A 15,017-nucleotide genomic window follows, 5' to 3' on the forward strand; every position below is an offset into this window, starting at 1 on the left:
ATGCATTTTTAGTTTATTTATGTCTTTTGGAAGGAAGTTTTGGAAGCCGACATTTCCTACAGCTCTCTCTTGGGCGAGGGAAGGGGAGTCTGGAAGAAACAAACCAGAAAAGCAACTTCAGATGCGCATTTCCCTCTTCACCTTTTTTTTTTTTTTCTTCTCCCTCAGCTCCTCCGTGGCACCTGCTGCCTTAAGCACCTGCCCCGCCACAGCTCTGCCCCTGCCCGTCCCGCACCGCAGCCCGCCCAGCCCGGTGGGCAGGCCTTTCGCCCACGTTCCTCCGGCCCCACCGGGAGGGCTCCCGCGGGGACACGAGGGGTGCTGGGAGAAGCCGCGCTCACTCGTGATTTCCAGGGTAAAAGGGCTGTGACACCACCACCCCCACACACACCCCTGACCCAATCCAGAGGTGCTCCAGATCTTTATGTGCCTGAACCGCTTCCCCTGCCCGCGCTGCTGGCAGACGCGTCCGTGGGCCAAGCCTGGGCAGAGGGTGGCAAGGAGGCAGCCCGGGTTCCCTCTGCTGCCCCGGGGGCGCTGCCTGTCCCCCCGCGGCCTGAGGCACCCTCGCCTCCCCCCCGGGCACCCGGGCTTCCTACAGCAAAAGCTCTCTCAGATCTTTGGTTGGAGGACAGCGGATAGACACAGGGGAAGTGTTGTTATTATTTATAGCACCGTCTCTCTGCTCCGATTAAGCGCCGTCTAAATATGAATTCACAGTATAGACAGCTAGTCTATAATTTGAATTAAAATCCCCCCAACGAGCCCGTCGTTGAAGAATTCTGAAATCACAAGCCTAAGTTGACACAATGAGCCCATGGTGTCAATAAACCATGGGCGAGATGGAGAGATTGTCACTCCAGACCATAACAGTTCTGAAAGTGTCATTACCGTCTGTCCTGTCAATGAGCTCCAAATTAAGGACTATGAGGAACAGCGAGATAAAAGTCACCGTCTTGGCTCCATTATGGGCGATTGTGTCAGTGATCTGAGAATCATTGGAAAGGGCTGCTTTTTTTTTTTTTTTTTTTTTTTTTTTTTTTTTTTTTTTTTTGTAATGTACTTTTCAACCCATGCCTCGGGATGCCAGGGTTTGAGGTGCGCTGAGGAGAGAAGCAACCTTGAAGCACCCCAGGCTGTGCCTCAGGTGTTCCCATTGAAACTGCCAGAGTTTCTTTGGGAAACGGTGTGAATTCAATGGAGGAGACGGAATAATTCCATCAAAACTGCGCTGGGGCCAAAGAGGACTTCATTTGATTTGGGCGACACGTGTGATCCCATGAACAGACACTTTTTTAGACCATTATTTTCTTAAGTCAACACAAAGATGGTGAAGGGGAAAGAGGGAAATAAAATAGAAGTCTCAACTTTAGCAAAAGACAGTACATCTCTATTTGAGATAGCCCCTTCCAGGCATTAAGACTTTCAGAAAATGTCCCCAATCTCTCTCTCCTGCGAGCCTGAGCGAGTTAAGGGGACTTATTCAGGAACTGGAAACCTTCAATTCTGGATTTTTGTGCTTTTGTGGGTTTAAGCAAAGCAGTTAGCGTTCTTCAGGAGGGGTTTTGTGTTTAATATACATGAGTTCATTCATCTACAATGGGAAAAGAAAACTCATTTGTTCTTATAAAACTAGGAAGGAAAGATAACTTTAAATAGACTGCCAAAAAGGATCCTGCTCGAGGGAGCTGCCTTCCCGCTAAAGGGCCTACATTCAACTGTAATTTCACCCTGTTATGTTGTGCAGTAATTCCTGAGTTTACCCTCGCCACTGGTGTTTGATTTTCTGATTTATTTTAAGGTCATGTAAGAAAAAGTACGGGCTTCAATTATACTCTCCTCTGGGAAGGAGGTCCGGGGAATGTTATTTCAGATGCAGGGGAAAAATCGTGGAGAGTTTGAGAAGGCTGTTGGCTATTTATGAAGAGTCCTGGAAGCGTGTTTGGACAATCGGCTTCTCCATTTATTGAGAAGCCTTTTGAAAGCGACTTTGAGAGGTGGTGTGTGCGGGTCGGGCTTTCTGCTGTTTATTGTGTCCGTTAAACTCGTCCCAGGATCTGAGCTTTTTTTTTTTTTTTTTTTTTTTTTTTTAATTTCGCTGCTCGTAGCACTGGAGAAAAGCAGAGTCTGTTCATTTTCTTCCCTCTCTTTCCTTAACCTCTCCGCGTTTTGTTTTTTAACACCCGAGCCCCCGGCAGCAGCGCGCTCAGTCATGCGGCGGTGGCCGGGAGGGGAGGTGGCAGCGGGGCCGCTCGGAGGGCACGGCGGTGCCGCCGCGGCCAGGCTGGGGCAGAGACCGGCGGCCGGGCGCGCTGCGCCCGCGTCCCCCGCCGTCCCCCGCCGCTCCGGGCCCCGCGGCTCGGAGCAGGCTCGGGCCGTGCGCTGGCCGCCCGGCCGCACGTGTGCTCACCCTGCGGTTTCATTAGGGAGAAGGAGGATGAAAGGGGAGGCCGGGAGGGACGCGGAGCTCCCTCTGCATTCCCCGGCTTTCAAGGGTCCTTAGAGCCCTTGAATGAAACTACTGGGCGAAATGGGGTCTGGCGGGAGCGGTCGTGACTCGCCCCCCTCGTTGGTTTGTACATGTAATGCCACTTCTGAGAGCGACAATCGGGCTACTTGCTGGACAGGCAGGGACAAAAAGGAGATTAAACCGTTTTAAATAATAATAAAAAATATCCAAAACGTAAGCAGAGTGGATTACACTTGCTCCAGCGTTTCGGTTCCCCTCAGACCCCCTCACAGCCGCCCTCGGGCCTCGCAGAGAGGGTGGCCTGGGCCGGGGCAGCGGCGGAGCCCCGGCGGGGTGCGGGGTGCCGGCCGGGCGCGCCGCCCTCCCTCGCCCCCGCCAAACTTCTCAAGTTCATGTGAGCTCTTCCCTTCCGGGCCCGGCGGTCGTCGCTGGGTCTCTGTCCGTCGCTGTGTGAGATATTTATTTGGCTGCAGAAATGTCGCATTTTGCCCACCTCGGGAGCGTGCAGGAGGCTGGGGAAAGGCGGCCCTGGCGGGTCGGGCAGCGGGGCTCCTCCTGCCCTCCTGCCCCCCTGCCCCGGGCCCGTCCCCACTCGAAGTGTGTTTTTTATTCTAGGGCATTCCAGAAATATCTGACCCAACTTTTCCTCGGGACACTACCGCAAAGTCACCATGTGATATTTGAAATTCCCGAGACTGGGGTAGAGTTAGTGCGGTAAAACTTCCCTGGCTAACTTGGGCTCCTGAGCGCTGGGCTGCCACAGCATCAGAGGGGGAAGGAGAAATTTCTTTGTACATTTTCGTCTTCGCATTTTTTTTTAACGTAATGAAATTAAAACTTTTGGAGCTCACAGTTGACATTTTGCAGAAAATTGAGTTATCAAGGCAGTAATTATTTCACAGGGAGATAAAACTCTCATAGCCCTAACTGTCAAATAGGGCCCTTTTCAGATTTTAATTACAAAATAAAATTAGTCTGCTCTTCCTCGGAAGGGTTTGTGAGTGGCTAAACAGAGCTTTCCCCAATACTGGTGGTCGTCAAACTCTGCTAATTAGCAATGCTGAGAAATTCCAGTTAACAAGGACATTCTCTAAGTCTCTGCAGGTTCCCTGCCGTTCGCCTTCATTTCCATAAGAAGATTAAGAGTGGAGGGGAACACACTCAAATGCAGATGCAGAAAAGAAGCGTTTTTAACAAGCATCATAATAGTAAGATGCTTGGCTAGTTCTCACCTAATTACTGCAAGTTAAACCTCTATTTGCAGCTAAGGACAAAAAATGGAGCTGCAATCTCCCATCTCCACAAGACTGCTTAATAGTTTGCTTTAGATTGGTTACTAGCAGGTTCAGGAAAAGAAAATAATATGAAAATGTGTATATTCTTTCCGATACAGTTAACACGATAGGTTGTATCCTTAGGGCTTTTAGAGAAATCGGCGAGTATTAGAACAATAAATACATGAAATCCAAGTAGTTAACATTCATTTTCTTTTTAAGACACTCATAACCTGGAAATAAGAGCGCGTGTGCCGCAGAGCCCATCACTGAGAACATTTGCAGACTACTTGTTTAATGTAAGCACTTTTCATTTCCATAAATTATACCAAAGGCAACGATTTTTTAAATCCACTCAGATTAAACCATCCCTCCGCAGGCCTTCCTTCCAACGTGGCTATATTCTTCCAGAGAGTGGTGGTATTATTGTCATTAATACAGAAAATCAGGGACTATTTCATCTTTTTTTTATTTTATAGCCAGCATCCCGGTCTGCCTTTGCTCCCGGCCGTGCATGTGTGTGTATTACACACTCCCAACCAAGCACACCTCCATACCCAAAGGAAAGGCAGAAATGCCCCAAAAGAGCCATTGCCCTCCCCTTATTTTCTGTGGTGCATTGTTATGTATATATGCCAGATAATTAATAGTTTTAATTATAGATGCCATAAACTAAAATAGCTCTGTAAATACCCGCCATGACACAATCGCTAGGCATTTCCCATTCCTTATATCGCACGATAGAGGCAGTCAGGAAGGGCCAGGCCCTGAAGGTCCTGCAGCGTGCACAGGGCCACCCCACGCACCTCCTGCAGCTACAGCTCGAGCAGAAATAGCACCCTGCCTCTGCACCACCAGCCCTCGGTTCTCAGTGTATTATGATGAACAAGCACCACCGCCACCCACCCATCCCCCCGTTTTTTTAAAAAAAGTTGATTATCCCTAAGGGTTTTTTGGGGGGGGAGAAATAACACTATCAACTGCAGACCAAAGGGAGAACAATAAGAAAGTAAACAGCCGCCGTGCCCTCAGGAGTGTCTGGACAATCAGAATCCGTTTATATCCCACATCGCGTAATTTGCACCTATTTTTCGATGGTTTAACCTATCACTTATCTACGACTTATATATACATTTTCGAATTAAACACATTAAACCCGATAGGATTTATTTGCATAATCCACACACAGGAAAAAAGATGCGTTCTTGTTCGCTGGCGGGGTTTTATTATTATTATTTAGATTGGGTGTAATTGCTTGGTCCCTTCCCCCCCGCCCCGGCTCCCCGTCTCTCTCCCGGCTCCCGGCGGTGCCTCTCCGCCCGGGGCGCGACCGGGCCGGCAGGGGGCGCCCCAGTGCCGCGGCTGAGCCCGGGCTCTGCCCCGGCCCCCCCCTGCCCGCTCCGCGCCGCTCCGCGCCCGCCGAGCCCGCCCGCGCCCCGGCCCCCTGCGTGGCGCTGCCCCGCCGCCCCTCACCCCCTCGGGCGGGTCGGGGGAGGGCGATGGCACCGCCAGGCGGAGCGGCCCCGGCGGGGCGGGGGCGGCGCACAGCGGAGCGGGCACCGCGGGCGCGGCGGTGCGTGTGGAGCGGGGCCGGCCAGCGGCTCCCCCCCTCCCGCTCCGCGGCCTCCCTCCCCTCCTTCCTTTGTCGCCAAGTGCGTTTTAGCAACAAAGCTCCCAACAAGAGAGTGGAAGTAAACTTAGCCGGGGCTTTGTGCGGCCCGTGTAGTGACAACAAGAGAAACAAAACTACCTATTTGTAGCGGCCGGCCGCGCTCCCCTCGAGTCGCCCGCACAATGGGCGCGGGGCAGCGTTACACCGCGGGCAGCGCTCCCGAGGGGGTCCCCGCCCCGCTTTGTGTTCGGCAAGGGTGGCATCTAGGGGACCCGTGTGTGCACTGGACACCCCCATCCCCCGGAGCCGGAGGCTGGAGGGAAGGGCTCCGTTGTGTGCCACGGCCGGAGCGGAGCAGGGCCCGCGGGACGGCTGGAAAAGGGCGCAGCCGCTCCCCGCGCTGTGTGGTGCGAACGCGGCTCCCCGGCGGCGGCGGGCAGCGGGAGCGGCGCGGCGCCGGGCCCACCCGCGGGCTGCGCTTCCGCGGGGACCCCCGCCCGCGGCGGCCGGCTGCCGGCGTGCGGGGCCGAGCTGGGCCGGCACTGCACACGCAGGGCCCCGCGCAGCCGGGAGGACCCTCCGTCCCGAGGGGGACTGGCAAAGGGGGGGGGGGGGGGGCGCGGGGAAGCCGTTCCCGCTCCGCTCCCCCCATGGCTTCTCCCAGCCCAAGCCAACACCAACTTTAAAAAAAAACAAAAAAAACAAAAAAAAAAAAAAACAAAAAAAAAAAAACACAAAAAAAAACCCACCACGTAGCAACAATGCTGTTTACCCACTTCCTCCAAAAGGCGTGTGTGACCTGTTGCTGGAAGGGGCGATACAAAGGCTTCCCAGTGGCTGCCTGGGCCGCCTCCGGGCCCGCCTCCCCGCCGTGCCGTCCCGGCGGCTCCCAGCCCCCGCCCCGTTTCATGCAAAACCAGGGGTAGAGACTTGTCCTCAGTGGCGGAGCCGCCGCGCGCTGATTGGCCGGGGCGAACACATTTATTCCCTGACAAGCCCCCATCACATGGATGGTTGTCTATTAACTTGTTCAAAAAAGTATCAGGAGTTGTCAAGGCAGAGAGAGAGAGTGTGTGTGTTTGCAAAAGGGGGTAAAGTAGTTTGCTGGCTCTTTAAGACTGAGGTGGAGAGAGAGAGAGAGAGAGCGCGGCAGGCAGAGAAAAGGGAAAAAGGAGGAAGAAGAAGTTTTTAAAAATCAAGGCTCCGGAGGTAATAATAGCAGTTATTAGCATTATTAATCCATCAGCGAAGAGGAAGATCCTGATCTTGATCCAAGTGTGGTTTTGGGGAGTCCCCCTCCCCCCTTTCCTACCCCTCCCTAGGAAAAAAAAAAAAAAAAAAAAAGGTCCGGCTCGGGACTTCGCTGCGGCTGCTCCTCGCTTCTCTGCTCAAGGCTGGTTCCAGGCAAAAGTAGTTTGAATGTACAACATGATGGAAACCGAGCTGAAACCTCCCGCCCCTCAGCAAACTTCGGGGGGAGGCACGGGCAACTCCAACTCGGCCGCGAACAACCAGAAGAACAGCCCGGACCGGGTCAAGCGCCCGATGAACGCGTTCATGGTGTGGTCCCGCGGGCAGCGGCGGAAAATGGCCCAGGAGAACCCCAAGATGCACAACTCCGAGATCAGCAAGCGGCTCGGGGCGGAGTGGAAACTTTTATCCGAGGCGGAAAAGAGACCCTTCATTGACGAAGCCAAGCGGCTCAGAGCTCTGCACATGAAGGAGCACCCGGATTATAAATACCGACCCCGGAGGAAAACCAAGACCCTCATGAAGAAGGATAAGTACACGTTGCCAGGGGGCTTACTGGCACCGGGCACCAATACCATGACGACTGGGGTAGGGGTTGGGGCCACCTTGGGAGCTGGGGTGAACCAGAGGATGGACAGTTACGCGCACATGAACGGCTGGACCAACGGAGGCTATGGGATGATGCAAGAGCAGCTCGGCTACCCGCAGCACCCGGGTTTAAACGCGCACAACGCGGCGCAGATGCAGCCCATGCACCGCTACGACGTGAGCGCCCTGCAGTACAACTCCATGACCAGCTCGCAGACTTACATGAACGGATCGCCTACCTACAGCATGTCTTACTCCCAGCAAGGGACCCCGGGCATGGCCCTGGGCTCCATGGGCTCGGTGGTCAAGACGGAATCCAGCTCCAGTCCCCCCGTAGTCACTTCCTCGTCTCATTCAAGGGCTCCTTGCCAAGCTGGGGACCTTCGGGACATGATCAGCATGTATCTACCAGGTGCTGAAGTACCAGAACCAGCTGCCCCAAGCAGACTTCATATGTCCCAACACTACCAGAGTGCACCTGTTCCTGGCACAGCCATTAATGGCACACTCCCTCTATCGCATATGTAAGACAAAGGGGCCGGGGGAGGGGGGGGCGGGGGGGGGGGGAAGGAAAACTAAACTAAACAAACAAACAACAACAAAAACTTTTATTAGAAATTCTGGACTTTTTTTTTTTTTGGACTATTTTTGTACAGAGAAAACGCGGGGCGGGGGGGTGGGGGGTGGGAGGCAGAAATTAAATCGACAAGGAACTTGTATAGATCTCGGAGGGGAAGCAACTACACAAAACTTTTAAAAAGTTCTAGTGAAAACGGTAGGAACTTTGCAGAAAGTTTGCAAAAGTCTTTACCAATAATATTTAGAGCTAGACTCAAAGAGCGAAGAGGAAAATGTTTTAATATTTGCAGGCAACTTTTGTACAGTATTTATCAAAAGAAACATGGCAATCAGAATGTCCATTGGAAATACAGAGAAAAGGAAAAAAAACTAAAGTCGCGAATTTGCCAATTATTTTTTAAAAACAGAGTCTACTTGGAGCATTGTGGATTTGGCAGCTGAATTTATTGCAGCTGCGGGAGGAAGGGAAATTATTTTACAGCATTTGGACATTTAAATTGTTTTAGAAATTGTACAAAAGACAAAAAAGGTAGGATCAGTACTTGCGAACCATGGGCTTGGTTTGCTGTAAAAGGGCAAACGTTTAGATTGTACTAAATTTTTTTTTTTTACTTCTTGTTAAAAAGCAAAAATTGCCATGCAGGTTCACACGCCGTTTGTTAATTTATAATAACTTTTTGTTTCCAGACTTCATCCTGTTCAAAGAAAAGAAAAAAAAAAAAAAAGAAAAAAATACCAACCTGAAATTACTGTGTTTGAAATATTTTCTTATGGTTTGTAATATTTCTGTAAATTTATTGTGATGATATTTTAAGTTCTTTTTTTTTTTCTCTCATTTTCCGTAGTTGTATTTTAAAGATTCGGCTCTGTATTATTTGAAATCAGTCTGCCGACAGTCCATGTATATATTTGAACTAATACCATCCTTATAACAGGTACATATTCAAGTTAAGTTTTTACTCCATTATGCACAGTTTGAGATAAATAAATTTTTGACATATGGACACTGAAGTTCCGCTTGAGTCTTGGATTTATTTTTGTAACGCAAGGTGTTTTTTAAATAATTCATGCAGTAGAAGGTATCATCGTAGCTGCCCGAGTACGATAAATAATGCAGCGATATATGTAACGCAGGACTATTTTTTTGTATGTATAGAGAGAGGGAAGGACGGATAGCTCTGGTGGAACAGCTGCCCGTGCCTCCTGCCGGGGGACGGGGACGCGGTGCCGGACGCCGGTTCCCAGCTCCCTGCCCCCCCGGGGGCGGCGGGCAGGGGGCTCGGCCGCGGCCGCCTGTGCCCACTTGTTGCCCGAGGCGGGGCCGCGCGGGGGCTGGCGGGGCGCAGGAGCGGGGCCCGGCCCGGGCACGGCGGCCGGGCGCCGGGTTTGCCTGTGCAGATAATGTCTTCCTCTCTTTTCCCGACGGTGCCTTCCCCCTCCGGGGCACGCAGGAGGGCAGCCGGCCTTCCGTGATGGGAACCGTCAGCGGCCGGCCCGGCGGCTGCGGCTGCGGCGCGGCGCTGGCAGGGGGCTGAGCGCTCCCCGCTCCCTTTGTTCAGGACTTCCCAAACTTTCCTCTCCTGGCTTCTGGGCAGCGCAGGAGGAGGCGAGAGGTGGGGGTGGGGGTGGGCTTGGCCGGGCAAAGGTAAGAAACAGCAAAAAGCGAACAAACAAACAAAACCCGTCGAATACAAGAGGCTTTCACGCTTTGTCACAGCTCTTTCTTGAATCCTATTTCTTAAATTGCCAGCGCAGTGTAGCCCCGTTTCGGACACTCTCTGCAGCCGGTCACAAACCCCACAGAGAAGCGGTGGCGCCCGCCAAATAGGAGGAGAGATCCGCCATCCGTGCCAGGTAGAGTTTTACTTTGTACAGTCGCGACCGCAGCGGCCGAGGAGCGGGCACGGCGCTGCTGCGCGCTCCGGCCGCGGGCCGCGTTCCGGCCGGCCGCAGGACCCATCGCCCCTGGGCCGGGCCCGGGCAGGGGTCGGCGGGCAGCAGAGCTGAGCAACCGCTGCGACAGCCCCAGGTCCTCCCCTTGGAGCCCCAACGTTTATTCGGTGCTGCTAACGCGGCCTCCGGTTTCCCTTGGGAAACGCGCGTGAGGGAGATGCTAATAATAATAATAACTGGGAAAAGAAGAAAAGGGGTGTGAAACGGGGGGCACTGTGATTGCAGACCGGTCGTGTCTTCTGCTAATGGCGTGTCGTGCATGGCAAGGAAAGGATGTGATGGTTGGCTTGGGCAAGGCACAAAGTGGACACTCTGGAATGGGGGCAAGTGTTGCTCAGCTTTTCTCTCTAGTATTTCTTTGTCGGTCACTGGATTTCGCTTTAGCTCAGGGAGGAAGAAGGCAGAAAAAGAACACCCACCCCCCCAAAAAAAAAAAAGTTACCTGCCTGGTTGTGGCTTTTATTTGGTAGTGCTATTTCCTAAGCTCAGCCCTGGCCTCCATCCTTGGAGCCTGGTGTCCAGATGAAAACTAACCATGCCAGAGTAGGAGATGTGGAGTTTTGCTCACTGCCTTGTTTTGTAGTTCAGCTCCCTTTGTCTCTTTTATTTTTACACTGTCGCAGTACTTGGGAAGCACAGCGATTCCTGCAGATTCCCACTCTTTCTTCTTTCTTTTACGTTAAGGCAACGAGTAAAATATTCTTTTTCAGAGCTGCGAGCGTTTACAATTCGTCTGGGGATTATTCACGTGGTAACGAGCCCACATTCCCGCTCGCCTCGCGGAAAAAAGAGAACCAGGAATAAAAGCCCAATCGATATCGCGATTCCATTTTTTAGAAGGGAATCTTAGCCAATTAACAGCAATAAAACCTGGCCCCTTTTTGAAGTGCTAACTAAAATATTCGAGGGGGGTAGTTGGAAATGTTGGTCCTTTTACAATTCACATAGAGAAGGCGAGCTAATACCATTAAACAAAAGGCACTAAGCCACATATTCAGGCTTAGTGAATTCAGCAACTTTTTATATGGGCAATTTGTTTAAGCTTAGATTTCGGAGTACGATGTGGAATATATGTGGTTGAAACCTGATCTCTCTTGGACAGATTCCTTACATCCATCCATCCATCCATCCATCCATCCATCCATCCATCCATTTAGAGAGGATAACCCAAAGCGTCTTACACGTACAGCTGAACGATTTTATTTATTATTTTTTTTTTAGTGTTACTTGGAGGAACGCCATTGTCCGCTGCTAATTTTAAATTCAACACATTCAGTAACCCCATTTACACCTAAGCCATTATCCTAGGCTTTCGCTTATGGCAGCTGAAACGTGTAGCAGAGCTCGTGGATATGTTTTTATTTTGGTTTTTGAAGACCTTTTGGGTTCTCCTTGTTTTCCCTCTCGTGAACTGTTGTTGTGTGCTTTATAGCCAGGGTGATGCTCAGTCCAAGAGCGCCAGCGTAACGTTTCGCTAACCTTCTACAGAGCCAAAATGAACCCAAGGATAAGATTATAGTTTCCCCTGTGATTTTTTTTACGGTGTTTTAAGGACTGGGGTGTTAAAATATTTTGCGGAACTGGAGAGGTAGATTAGCAGGGTTTCTTGCCAAAGCTGGGAAGCTGGTATTACTGACTGTCCCAGGGGGAAATCGCTCACATTAACCACTAAATGAATATTTGACAAGGGCTCATTCGGGGGTATTATTACTACAAACGGGTCCCTACTGGACTTTCCAAGGGTCAAAGAGCAATGGTTCAATTAATTATTTAGACTGTTAGTAGATTTGGTTGTAATAGCTGTACTTATTTCTGCAACCGACAGCTTCTTGTGGCGGGGGACCCGGGGAGAGGCGCAGCCCGCGGCGGGCGGCCACGGGGCGAGCGGCTGCCGGGTGCCATCGGGCATTTCTGGGCTGAAAACATATTTTTATTCCTTGAGATGCCCACCGGTGCCGTGTGGGACATCAGGGGTGGAGGCGATCCCCGCAGCAGCGTGTTCTCTCGCAAGATTAATTCCTCCTGGTCCTCAACGGGCAGCAGACGTGTATATCTGTCTCCGAATAGGAGGTAGATATCTCAGCAAGTTAATAGTATATAATATAGGTCCAACAGAAAGAAAGAGGCCCATTACTGATAGGTGTGATTAGATACAGTTCAATTATTTAAATCCTGATCTAACTCAAATATTAAAGCCTAAAGCCTGCTTCGGTGCGTTCGAGATTTCCGAGGATATATGCAAAATGCTGCCAGCCTCGCCTGACACTGTCGTTTCAGCATTTTTGTTGTTGTTGTTGGGGGGGGGGGGCGAGAGAAGGGAGGATTATTTTGTTTAATTTCTACAACAAACATGTCCGCAGTAGTAGATACTAAAAAAAAAAAATGTTGGGAGTGTGCGATTAGGTGACAATAATATATGTTGAATGAATAAGAGATAAGCTGCAAGGGGGGAGAGGGAAGCAGTAATTACAAACCCAATTCATTCAGCTTTTCAGGACTTTTGTTGTGGGAGCTCCATTGACGGGCTTCGAGCTGCCAGTTTTCTCACATTAAAAAGAACTGATCAGCGCCTCAGGGGGACAAGCAACACCGCTTAACTGCATAGTGATGGGGTCCTCATTTAGAGCCATTACAACAAGAAAATTAAACAGAGCCTTTGTGTGCACCAGGTTTACTTTTCAATTGCTGACAGTTTATAGCTAACTGCTCAGAGATTGAAGTTTGATTGCGGTTTGATCGCCTGCTAGTTAGCACCAGCGCTATTTTAGTTTTGGTAATTAAAAGCAGTTTTTCTGACGATGGCACGGGGAACCGCCAGAAGTTCGGTACTGTTCTGCTTTTGAGGAACCGGTTCCCTTGGCGAGGACGTGCAGCGGTGAAGTGAGTGTGGGGGCTGTTTCACTCGCGAGCTGAAAAGACAAGGAACCCAGGGATGGAAATTCTCGGAGCTGCACGTTTGGCTGTGCCAGAGCGGGAGGGCGGGCTGCGGCCCCCGCCAGCCCCGCTGCGGGCGCCCGGCCGGTTCTGCCCGGGGCCGGCTGCGCTCCGCGCTGCGGGCTGGGCGCCGCTGCCGGCGGGGCAGGTGCCAGCCGGCGGGCGGAGCGGGGCGGGAAGGGTGCAATGCAAGACCCCAACCTTGCCGTGATGGTTTGTGAGCTTTGCTTTGCCCCTGGGCTGTGCAGCGGGTTTGCTGTGGCTAAGCCCGGTGCGCGCCTCTGTGTGTGCGCGCGTGTATGTGCCTGTGTGTGTGAGTGTGCGTGTGTGTGTCTCTGTGTGCGTGTGCGTGTGTGTGTGTGTCCGTCCGTGTGCGCCTGTGCGTGCAGGGGGAGGGGGCGCGCCGAAACGAGCTGCAATTTTTCACTACAATTTAGCACGGTTGGTAGCGAGCCGGGCTCGGACACTTGCTGCGGGGGATGGTCCGTCCCCGCCGGTCCTCTGTCCCGCGGGAGAGCCCGAAGGGCTGTTGGCAGGAGGGGGGGGCCCGCTTGGGGGTCCCGGCTGGGGGGGGCAGCGCAAGTTTCGCCCGGAGTTTGTCTGCGATAACTCCGGCTGCAGGCATCAGTGCGGCGCGCCGCCTCGCAGGTTCTCTGCCGTGTGGACGAGAGCTTGGACAGCGTGTTTTTATGTCTTTTTTTCCTATTTAATTTTCTTTAAAAAAATTATTTTAGGGTTTCGATGTGTTTTGTTTGTATCCCCGCCCCCGCCGGTGAAAGAGCCTCTCCCCCCCTCCAAGTGCGTTTCAGACTGAAGTCACCGAGAGCTTGTTCCAAGGCAACCCGTTGACTCCTTCAGAGGAGCGAGAGGGCCGCAGCTGGGGGGGTCCCTGTGGGGCACCCCACGGGGCGGGGGCCTGCCAGGCCGCTCCCGGGGAGCCGGGTGGAGCTCGGTGGGACCAAAGCGGCGATGTCGGCGGTTCCCAGAGGCTCTGGGGACAGCGAGACCACAGCAAGCCCCGGGGGAGCCCGGCCAACCCCGAGACACAGAGCGGGGCCGCGGCCCCTCGGCCCCCCAAGGCGCGTCCTCCCCCGGCGGCGGGCATCGGGCTGGCTCCCGGGCAGGCGGCGGAGACCCGGGCCCTGGGGCGCTGCCCCGGGGGAGCGGGAGGGGCGGCCCGGCCCCCTGCGGGCTCCCCCGCCCCGGGACCTCGGTGACCTCATCATCTCCGCAGCGGTTAGGGCTCATGACGTAATATGGGCGCTTTTTTTTGAGGAAAGTCGTGATTAACGGAAAGGGGGGGGGTAGGCGGGTGTGTGTGTGTGCTGCAGAGAAACAGGCCTCTGCGGAGCTGCTCCCGCGGGACGCCTCCGGAGGGGTGCCAGGGGACATCCCCCAGGCTGCGGGCCTGATCCTGCAGCCCTGCCGCCCCTCCTGCGGGCAGCTCCCGGGGCCCGGCCGGGCGAGCGGAGCTTACCCGGGCCAGCAGGGCCGCCCGGCGGCGGGGCCGGCTTCCCCGCCCCGAACCCCGCAGCCCCGCGCGGGCGGGCCGCTGGCTGCGCAGGGGGCTCTCGCAGCAAGGCCGGGGCTCGGCCCCCCTGTCCCCGTCTGCCGGGCTCCTGCCAGGGGCGCGGGGGCCACGGGAGAAGATCTCAGACATGTCCTGGCATTTCTTGGCATGATGGTTCCTTTAAGCTCTTACAAATTGCAAAAGTTGCTGAAGACAGAGAAATAATTAATGTATTAAAACAAGCAGCGAATTCCTCAGGAGGCACCTTATCAACTCCAGCCACACTGGCTTCATCCCTCCTCGTATGCTAATGCCCCGTGACGTCACCGGCGCCAGATTGAATGTGAATCAGTTATGAAATTATTAGTTTTAGCTTAAAAAGCAATCCGGCTCTCCCGCGAGTGGGGTTTGCATTGCTGCGGGTTCTCTCTCCGTGTCCTCCCCACTTTATACACACACAGTAGTTGCGACTTTCCTGTCACATGAATCAATATTTCCAAAGCACACATCCGAACAGGGGTTGATGTAAAGAAAAGCATAGATTAATTGGGTTCCGTTTCTGAGACGGCTGTGTCTTCCTTATCGATATACACATTACACCCGAAACCAGACAATCGGATTTCCTCCTACTTTTCAGGTAGGCAAGAGCTCCTTGTGATTTATTTCTGTTAAGAGCCCACTGAGGGGGTGTGATTCTTTGCCAGCGTCTGAGAAAAAATACCCAGGAGTGTTTGCTTTTGCTCGCGATAGAGGAAAATGGGCCAGAAACGGGGGGAATACAGAATTTTAATTTTTTTTGTTTGTTTCAAATAGAAAGATTTTTAGTTTGGATTTTGAAAAGGAGAG

At 52.8% G+C, this 15,017-nt stretch overlaps 1 protein-coding gene across 1 annotated transcript; it reads left to right on the top strand.

Annotated features, from left to right (window-relative positions):
* Positions 1-385: 385 nt before the first annotated feature.
* On the top strand, positions 386-8,785 carry SOX2 (SRY-box transcription factor 2). Its single transcript, XM_080410071.1, has one exon. The coding sequence runs from the start codon at positions 6,776-6,778 to the stop codon at positions 7,721-7,723; it is 948 nt and encodes a 315-aa protein (XP_080266197.1). The 5' UTR covers positions 386-6,775; the 3' UTR covers positions 7,724-8,785.
* Positions 8,786-15,017: the final 6,232 nt, after the last annotated feature.

This window comes from Falco punctatus (genome assembly GCF_963210335.1).
Source record: "Falco punctatus genome assembly, chromosome: 13".
NCBI classification, from domain to species: domain Eukaryota; kingdom Metazoa; phylum Chordata; class Aves; order Falconiformes; family Falconidae; genus Falco; species Falco punctatus.

Bases quoted from the DNA above. Each gene is read 5' to 3' on its own strand.
- SOX2 (XM_080410071.1), top strand. From the start codon at position 6,776: ATGTACAACATGATGGAAACCGAGCTGAAACCTCCCGCCCCTCAGCAA.